Genomic DNA, 10,808 nt, shown 5'->3' on the forward strand with positions numbered 1-10,808 from the left:
CGACCGATATTGATTGTTAATGTGAATGTTATCACAAAAGAGAAAATCATACCTTTAAAAGGAATGGATTACAGCAAACTTGACTTTGCTACCGCTTATAAATGTAGTTTAGTTAGTTGCGTGAATGTTCTTGGGGATGTTCTCGTCTGCAACCTACATACGACCGATCGCTTCCGGTTACGTCAAGAATCAAATTATATGGTCTAATTACACGATGATCAGTCGATGCCGGTCATTATATGACATAGTCATTTTCTAAAACAATACATGGCTTCGGCTTCTTCATACAGATAATTTACGTTATCCGACAACTACAAATGTAAATAAAAAAACCTGTGTAATTTGAATACGAAACTTTCTCTTTATTACTAGCTCTGCAGTAAACAAACCGCATGCACATCGTAGACCTTGGTTAGATATCTAAACAATAGGCATGATTAAATAATTACACCACCATCTCGGGTATAATTACCGTGTACATATACCTATAGCTTTTACACCTGTATACATGCCCCAGGACATGGCATGCGACAACTATGGTACAGGTACGTGTGTATTTCACGGTCGGTTGATCAGACCTCAATGCAATCTATCGGTGTCGCTCAGGTAAGGCCGGTTTTCAGAAGTGTATTTTAGTTACATTTGACTATTCCGATCTTAAAATCGGTCCGGTATTCGGAATTGGGAGGGATCGGTTTTGGGAAGTTTTATATACTATTAATAAAGAGGAATTCATTCCGTACATGACATCCATGTTCGGTTTCTAGAGGTGATCGGTTTTGAGAAGGTTCGGTTTTGGGAGGTTCCACTGTATGACAATTGATCAATCGGAATAATCAGAGCATTGCAATCATTTATCAATCGATTAAAAAAGTGGGCATGTCTAGTCATATCTCACAATTTGTTCTTCAATTTGTAGCAAGTATCAGACATACAACACAAGTGACCCAGGGTTTTTTCCTAGGTAAATTGGGAAAAGGCCCTGTGTGAATTTGGGAAAATTCATCAGCATATCGACATACATGTTCTTTTGTCGAAAGGCAATATAATGACCAAATATGTATTTTATCTCTCTTTATTTTGTCTTCAATGACGGATACTAATATCTAGGTGGTCCCAGTACTGAAAATAGCCGATCTTATCAATTCTTCATTGGCTTTCCATTCAAAAAATATACCGGTAGAGAGAAATAATGATTCATTAAGTCCATGTTCAGTTGGAGAAAATACAAAATTTATCTTTAATATGTAATTTAAAGGTCCACTACCTTTCCGGAGCAAAATTTAAAGGTTTCTTAAAAACATTAATAACAAAAGAAAATATATATCGATGGCTTAGGATGAGGTTACAACACCAAACATATGCAAGATTTCCTGTCTAATGTACGATAAAAGTGGAGATTCATTTCGCTGTTTTGCCGTCTGGCGCAGTGATAGTCAACTACCGCGCGGCATTTAGGACGATGGCGGGAAACATAAAACGACCCGCGTTTTGAAAATTAATATTTTATTTATTCTAATTTAACAGTTCTGAAGGTGATGATAAGTGTGCTAGTAAACGTATAGTTAATAACTTCTGCGACTCTACAAAATTATTGATCTCGTTTTACATTCCTATTTTAAAAATTAAAAGCCGTTTCGGAAAGGTAGTGGGCCTTTAAACTGCATGATGTTAATAAAATGTTTTTAAATAGAAAAGTATTCTGCTCTAAATAAAACACAAAGGTAACTGATCAACGGAGAAATTATCGCAAATACACTCTGTATATTATAAAAGAAGTTTAAAAACGAAATATATTACACTAAGTATGGATTCAAACAATATATTTTATTTACAACTCATGTTTGACCGCTTAAATAGCAGACAAAACCTCAAAACTAGCTGACAACTGACAGGACTTCGGATATTGTGCTGGAGGTGTTAATTAATTGGTGATTGCCATTCATAATCCAATTTTCATACCTGGTTACTGTTTTGCGACTGTATCTTGGTTAATTTACCTGCATTCTCGGCCAGTTGACTCACCTGTCACGGCCGCCATTTTTTTGATGCGTTCGATTGCAAATCCCAATAGTGGTGGGACAATTATAAGGCCAATCTAAAATATTTTCAGATTGGGAAAAAATCTATAAAATTGGGAAAATTCTAGCCTAAATCTCATTCATAAATATTTCAACTAAATTAAGGTTTAATCTAGCAAATTATTCCAGTTAAGTTCTTAAATTACTGAATCTTGCATGTACATGTAGCAATCTTTTGTAATGTCTAAGGTATTCACTGTGTATAATCTATAGTCATAACACTAAATTATACTTATTTGAATATGACTGAGTATATTTTTAAATTCATTCATTTCATTCAATCTTTAATTCCTCTTATAGAAATACAAATAATAAATTCAAAAGAAATACAAAAAATTACAAAAAGAAAAAGAAAAAATTGCTTTTTTCAGCTATAAAAGTTCATGAATTTCAAATAGAAGAAGGAAGAGCCAGGCCTACATCTACTCGTTCACGTTGCGAAATATTATTCCATTCTTTCTTATTGTCTGTCACTAGTAGAGGATAAATATACATGTGAAGCTGCTCTTACGTATTGTGTAGCAATTTTGTGAAATGGTTCCTCTATGTCTTTTAGATGATCATTATGTTGCCCAAATAGAATCCATACAAAGCCTTCATCTGACTGACTGTCTAGTAGTATAAAACATTCAATACCACATATGTCGAGGACATCAGTCATAAATTTGTCTCTTAAAGAATGAGTGACACCGCACTGTGTCAAATAATGTCTTATGATTTCAATTTTCACATATGTTTCTGATTACACAATTTAAATCTAGATATGATAATAGATATACAAAAGGATATCAACAATACAAAAGGATCGACAATGAAGATATATATTTTCAGGATTTAGTATAATTTTAAAATAATGAATTTAAATCTGTACTTATACTGCAATTTAGAAACAGATATCAGAAATATCACTGATGTATTTCTACTTTCAAAAGCAACAATATGGATATTATTTTTCTTTTTAGTTCGGCACCATTACTCCAATATAAACAGAACTGACAATCGTCCACATTTCATCTTTTACTCAAAAACTGTCCCATGTTTGCACTGTTATGGCAGATTTTTGAAATAACAAGAGGCCCAGAGGGCCTGTATCGCTCACCTGGTTTTTTGTTAGTAATTATCACAAGACTCTGACAATTAGAAAAATAAGCAAAATTGACTCCCAAAGTTTAATTTTGAATCACAACCATACAATGATGCTATTGATACCATACAAATATGCTATCCAATACATAGGTTCAGAGACAAAGTAATTTATATGAAAATAGTAGCCTAATTGACCTTTTGACCTCGCATCTATTGCCGTCTAAGGCCCCGGGGGTCAGCCCTATCATTTGTACAATTTCAAATCCCAACCCTATAAGGATGCTACCATTGCACTATAAGTGCTCTTCCATTCTTAGTTGCAGAGAAGAAGTCGTTTATATGGAAATAGCTAAATTGACCCCTTTTGACCCCACCCTTCAGGCCCCCGGGGGGTCAGCCCAATCATTTGCAAAATTTTGAATCCAAACCCTATAAGGATGTAACCATTGCATTATGAGCGTAATCCCATGTTAAGTTGCAGAGAAAAAGTCATATATATATGGAAATTGACCACTTTTGACACCGCCCCTCAGGCCCCCGGGGGGTCAGCCCTATCATTTGCACAATTTTGAATCCCCACACTATAAGGATACTACCATTGTATTATGGGTGCTATACCGTGCTTAGTTTCAGAGAAGAAGTCGTTTAAATGGAAATTGCCAAATTGGCCACTTTCGACCCCGCCCCTCAGGCCCCCTGGGGGTCAGCCCCATCATTTGCACAATTTTGAATCCCCACCCTATAAGGATGCTACCATTGCATTATGGGTGCTATACCATGCTTAGTTTCAGAGAAGAAGTCGTTTATATGGAAATAGCCAAATTGACCCCTTTTGACCCCGCCCCTCAGGCCCCCCGGGGGTCAGCCCCATCATTTGTACAATTTTGAATCCCCACCCTATAAGGATGCTACCATTGCATTATGGGTGCTATCCCATGCTTAGTTTCAGAGAAGAAGTCGTTTATATGGAAATAGCCAAATTGACCCCATTTGACCCCGCCCCTCAGGCCCCCGGGGGGTCAGCCCCATCATTTGTACAATTTTGAATCCCCACCCTATAAGGATGCTACCATTGCATTATGGGTGCTATCCCATGCTTGGTTTCAGAGAAGAAGTCGTTTATATGGAAATAGCCAAATTGACCCCTTTTGGCCCCGCCCCTCAGGCCCCCGGGGGGTCAGCCAAATCATTTGTACAATTTTTAATCCCCACTCTATAACGATACTACCATTGCATTATGAGTGCTATCTCATGCTTAGTCAGAGAAGAAGTCGTTTATATGGAAATAGCCAAATTGACCCCATTTGACCCCGCCCCTCAGGCCCCCGGGGGGTCAGCCCCATCATTTGTACAATTTTGAATCCCCACCCTATAAGGATGCTACCATTGCATTATGGATGCTATCTCATGCTTGGTTTCAGAGAAGAAGTCGTTTATATGGAAATAGCCAAATTGACCCCTTTTGGCCCCGCCCCTCAGGCCCCTGGGGGGTCAGCCCCATCATTTGTACAATTTTGAATCCCCACCCTATAAGGATGCTACCATTGCATTATGGGTGCTATCCCATGCTTGGTTTCAGAGAAGAAGTCGTTTATATGGAAATAGCCAAATTGACCCCTTTTGGCCCCGCCCCTCAGGCCCCTGGGGGGTCAGCCCCGTCATTTGTACAATTTTCAGTTAGTAGCCCATAAGGATGCTACCAGTCAAATTTTGTTGAAATCCGACCAGCGGTTATGGAGAAGAAGTCGATTGTTGACGGACGGACGGACGGACGGACGGACGGACGACGGACGACGGACGACGGACGACGGACGACGGACGACGGACGCCGGACGCCACGGTATGGCATAAGCTCACCTTGGTCCTTCGGACCAGGTGAGCTAAAAACATGCCATTTTTCTATAGATTTTGCTCATTTTTTTGTGATTTTACTGGTAACAAGATAATGTTACATTTTACTGATTTTAAATACACCGAAATTTAGATACACATAGTATGTAATCTAAATCTGTGAAACAACCAATGATTCATAGCAGAGACAAAGATAATCTAAATCTCTGTTCATAGTCAGCTACGTCCTTATTCAGACTTATCAGAACATCATTTTGATATCGTCATCAAATTGGTCTAATTATCTAACCTAAAGTTAGATTTGCTTCTTTGAAATGTTGTTAATGGAACGTTTTGAAACTGAAAATATTTATACCGTATTTGACCGCAAATAAGACCCCCCCCAACTATCTTGACACATTTTCAGACTTAAGGGGGATGTCTGCAAATAAGACCCCCCACCTATTTTTCAGTTTACTGGATGATGGATTTGAGCCATGGAGTAATTAAAAATATCACCAAAATGACTTTGCATCGGAACTTCTTTTTTTTTGTTTTATCGGCATAGAAAAATCACGTAGTAAACAACTGTTTGTGTGCTTGTTATTTTTGTCATTTAATCAAAGTTAATTCACGGGTGATTTAATTTAATTATCAATAACTACGAATTGTGGACAGTGCTCATATTTAATTGGAGGTTATTTTCAACAAAATACGCCGATATACACTTCATATCAGCATGATCAACACGTTTTAGTGTTCGTACGGCTTGTCATTTTTTACATGAATCGGCAAAGATATTTGTCATTGATGCAGATCGTTTCTGCAGTCGTGGATTCTAACTCAATACAATCATTACCTAAAACATCTACTTAAGGCATTTACAGTTTCAAATATATTTATTTGTAAACGCAACGTCCCTGTAGTTCACGATCAGTTGGAGAAACCATGCTTTACTTTTCGGCCGCCATGTTTTGTTTACGCAGTCAGTATAATATGATTAACCGCAAAGTTTCGTATTTTACTCTGACACAAAAATACTTGCTACGATGTTTTAATGCAGTTAATACTTGGTTTAATATCTGAAATATTATCAAACTATATTCGTATCAATAGCAATACCGATCAAATTCCCAAACACAACCTGGTGTGAAAATGTGAAAGTATGGCTTCAACCTGGCGCCATTTTCCTACACATATGTGTACGATGTTACAAACAACTGCATCAGTGCATGTCGGCATGTTGAAGTTAAATCACGATCATTTGCTCATTTGGCTGAGACAAATGTACGTACATTCTTCTGTTTATGAACGAATTTGATATGTAAACGTTTGCAGTGAATTTTAAATAGGCCTGAGTTTGAACGGCGATCGTCTTCCGATTCACGACGATTGATTCATGTACGTTTACTAAGACGGAGATAGTAAACAATAACCGAATTTGAATATTTTTAAATAACTATACGATTATTAACCCTTTAAGCGCTTGTCACCGCAAATGTCGTTCCGCTAGTATCGGTCTCGTAATGTTGGTCACCGCAAATGTCGTTCTGTTGACAACCTTTTTCACACGGCTCTTAGGTATTTCCCATCCACGTGTTTATAAATAAAAATGATTCTGATTGGTTGTTTAGGCCCCAAACTAGCATAACAGCGTGTGTGTACTGATACTCTCGGCGGGAGTACTACGAAATGCTATGTTGAACAGGCCCCGACAGCAAACGTAAACAATTCGTAAATTCCATCATGTCGGCCGCTTTTGACTCAGACTGGGACAGTGACGAAGACGATAATATTGAAAATATCTTCCATGAAAATAGTGACAGTTAAACTGAATTTAAAGGTTTTGGGCCCGAGTATATTGTTAGGAATGGAGCACTAATTGCTCACATTGATATAGATGATTTCTCGCCCGAGAATGACGACGAAGACAACTCGGACAAAGCGGAGGGTTGGATGAAATCATCGGGGCCACCTTTTTGTGTCCCGTTTACAAGGGAATCAAAACTTATTATTAATATGGAAAATCAGGAACCTATAGATTTTTTTCACTTATTTCTAAATGACGATTTTTTAAATATTGTTGTCCAACAGATTTATATGCCGACCGCAAAATATCAAGGTCGTCAAGGAAATCACTCGCGTATCTTCGAGTGGAAACAGGTGTCACTCGAGGAGATGAAAGCATTTATTGGTCTTGTTATAGCGATGGGATTGTCCATAAAACCGATACTTACTGGGCAACTGAGAACGTTATTTTTACTCCATTTTTCGGAGACAAAATGTCTAAAGATCGTTTCCAAAATATTCTCTCAAACTTACACCTGTGTGACAACGACACCTTCATACCTTTGTATATTATCGCCAGGTATTATTACCTGCTAATGACAGGGACTCTGATGAAATATCTACCTCCTGAATCAGTCCTTCAGAACCGGTAAACTCACAAGAAATGTGTGAAATAATAATCACAATTTAAAGTCAGAATTTACAACATACTTAGTTTTATTTCATAATTCAACGACAATGTTTACCTGTCAACTAGAGCTATGATTTACCTGTTCACACCTGAAATATGAATCAATTAATCACCAAAAACTAATTAATTCTATTCCTTGCTGAAGAACAGGAATAAAGAATGATAGTTAGGTGATTTACATTATAAATACTCCTACTTTATGGAATTTTGAAGAAAATGTATTTATTTACCTGTAATTTTTACCTGTAAATCCTTACCTGACAAATTTTTAGAGACAAATTTACCATCTATGTAAACCTTAACATCTACTGAACAAAATTTGTATATATGTCTATTATTGAAAATGGCATGGAAAAAATGTTATTGAACATTAAATAAAGGTATTCATAATTTCTGTATTTCTTCAAATTAATTCAACAGTGAGGCCCCTTGTATAGTAAGAGTATATAGCGCTTAAAGGGTTAAAACTTTTGGATTAAGATGACATTGCTTATGAAGCTGTTTCTTCGTTTTGATTCATTGGTGAATGTCCGCGTGACTCTTGCAAAAATGTGCGTTTCCCTTTCAGACTTACGTTACAACTGCTCTAGTATTGTTTATGTTTTAATTTGTCATACCATTTAATTTAATTTTACTCATAAGTCTTCATTATTATTATAAATACTTGAACATCTTGCTATTACCCATCTGTCATACGGCTGTTACAACAAAGACAGGACATTAAAAAATCCAAGATGGCGACCTCATAGATCGATGTTATCAGACTGGTTGTCCGCAAATAAGACCCCCCACCATTTTTCACCTTTATTTCTTCTCTGGGAGGGGGGTCTTATTTGCGGTGAAATACGGTAACACAAAGCTAGAATAGGCGTTTACTCGAAAAACTCATATTGAAGACCTAGAGTATACATACAGTATATGCTGTATACATGTATGGTCGGCTTACATTGTGAAGCCGCAGACTACTGTGACGTACGTCACAAGCCTAGCTCATTATCTCTAAACCATAGACGACACTACCCGTAAATCACGACCAAAACCCACCGATAGCGCTAAAAGCTAGACGATTTGTTGTGTGGGACTTGATTTTTCATTCATATAAAAAAAATATTTGACTGCACAAATCCTTTAAAGGCAGTCAGTAAACAAGGGCTGCAACAATTAATATATTTTGTTATTGATTTATCAGTCACAGATCTTCAATGTCTTCACTTTTGGATTAGATTTTTTCTCTCCATTCATTATTGATAAACATCCTTGCTTGTTTAATAACCGTTAATCGATTGTCATTAGCTAATTAAAACTCATTCCCAGTGATAAATCTGCATGCGAGTCCAGGGCCATACTCATAAAATTCCCAAATGTCCCATAGAAATTTCAGAAAATAATTTAAATTTTACATAGAGAGACCAATTGTTTTGAACAAATTTGCTGAAATTGTCCAATAGTTTTCAAGACATAGATTTATCACTGTAAACTGAATTAAATCTGTGTGAAAAAATGATACATACCAATCCTTGATATTTGAATGAATCATAAACACTCCTGACTAGAAGCCAAAATGGCCACAGATACTCAAAACGAAATTCCAGGATAAAGTCTGCCATTAGCACAAGGGCCCAGACCATCAGAAACTTCAGGTACAGAAAAGTGCTGCAACAAATGAGTGGAAATGTCAGATCTCACACAAAATGTTTTAAAGTACTTGCAAACAATGCTAAATATTTTGTTTATAACTAAAGGGCTTTCTCTATCTGTTAAAACACTGGTATCAAACAGTGTTGGCGAGTTCCACCTTTTGATATAGCACTGCGCTCTGGCCCTAAAGAGAATGTCAGACTCTATCTTATCAACATTGAACAGTTTAACCTTCTTTACTTACCAAGAGTTTTATAGTTTTTTGTTTTGTTTCAACCAATTTTTCACTATTTTTTCAAGTAAACGCAATTTGAATACTCTTGTTGTCTATTGTCATGGCCCTGTCAATTTCCAAGTTAACGAGGTTTGAATGTACATCTATTGACAAAAATAGCAGCATGACATGTCGATTGAACATTGCGTAAGCCATATACATTTTGAACTATGTAAGCTTAAGTTGGCAGTTAATAAAGCTCTTTTTTCATTTCAGATTTTGAATTACCATATTCGCCATAATTAGCGCTTAAAAATTGTAACAAGAGGTGGGGGGGGGGGGGGGGGGGGGTAGGTGAACCATAATGTAAGTTGTGAGTGTTAACTCTTTCTGTATTCATGACACATTAATCTGTTGCAGTAAACATTCATATGCCTTTTAACCTTTGAGATGCAGTATTATGCTGTGATTCATATTAAACACTGGTAAGATCATGTATTGTGAGATAGTGATACAATGCTGATATTAGAGGCATCATACACTTGATTTGTTGTAAAACATTGCCAAATCCAATGGATGGGGGCATGCATTTGATCATGTATACAACTTCAACTCTTCTCTCGAGGGGCACTTAAGGAGGGGAGAAACATTTAAAGAGAGGAGGGGCACTAATTATGGCAAATACAGTAACACTAGTCTGTCACTAGTTACTTAGCCTTATGCTTTGTTTGTCCATGTGCTATACAAATGGTAAGAATGCAGGCTTAATTACCTTTCAAACAAAAACTTATATTGATTATTGATTTGGTATAATCATCAGCATTTATCTCTTCTAATACTTTTTCATAGCAATGCTCTCAAAGTTGATATGTTACAGATTCATTTTACTCTGTTAATCATCACACTGAATTTCTTAATTATTATCATACAACTACATCACAACATTACTCCATACTGACATGCATGTCATTGTTTATAGCACACATATAGCAGGTAAAAAGCACAACTGTCAAATATTATCAACTTGATTTTTAAGAATTCACTATAAAAACATCAATTCACAGTAACTGATTTCCATGTGATGTTGCAATAGTTTGACTAAATAATGTACACTTGGTCTCGTGTTATGGGAATAATCTGTTTAAGGACAAACAATGGTTTATTCTGATGTTGGATAACTGTTTTTATATACAGGGTGTAAAAATACTACAACATATAATATCAGTTTTGTTGACAGTTCTGGATTAAGCCAAATATCTGTCAAAATTGTCTCCATATGATAATTTTGCAGTTCAGACTGCTGCCATATTGAAATGGGGAATGTACCTTCCGTAGAAACCTTCCGTTATTTTGCTTCGCTTTGGAAGGCGTCGTAGCTTGCCACAATCAGCATTTCTCCTCTTCATATTTTTCGAGATGTATACCAGCACAGATTTCGTGATCCTCGCATGTATTCGTCCGGTATGACACCACAACAAAC

At 36.6% G+C, this 10,808-nt stretch overlaps 1 protein-coding gene across 1 annotated transcript in view; it reads right to left on the minus strand.

The window, feature by feature from the left end:
* Positions 1-10,788, minus strand: part of LOC138324464 (macoilin-1-like) — a 23,210-nt gene extending 12,422 nt beyond the window's left edge. The window contains exons 1-2 of the mRNA XM_069269531.1: positions 10,655-10,788; positions 8,988-9,129 (exon numbers count right to left, since the gene is read on the minus strand). Of these exons, the coding sequence (XP_069125632.1) occupies positions 8,988-9,129; positions 10,655-10,734 (222 nt within the window). The 5' untranslated portion in view covers positions 10,735-10,788. The remainder of the gene's footprint in view (positions 1-8,987; positions 9,130-10,654) is intronic.
* Between the last annotated feature and the right edge of the window lie 20 nt (positions 10,789-10,808).

The sequence above is a fragment of the Argopecten irradians genome, chromosome 1 (assembly GCF_041381155.1).
Source record: "Argopecten irradians isolate NY chromosome 1, Ai_NY, whole genome shotgun sequence".
Lineage (NCBI taxonomy): Eukaryota > Metazoa > Mollusca > Bivalvia > Pectinida > Pectinidae > Argopecten > Argopecten irradians.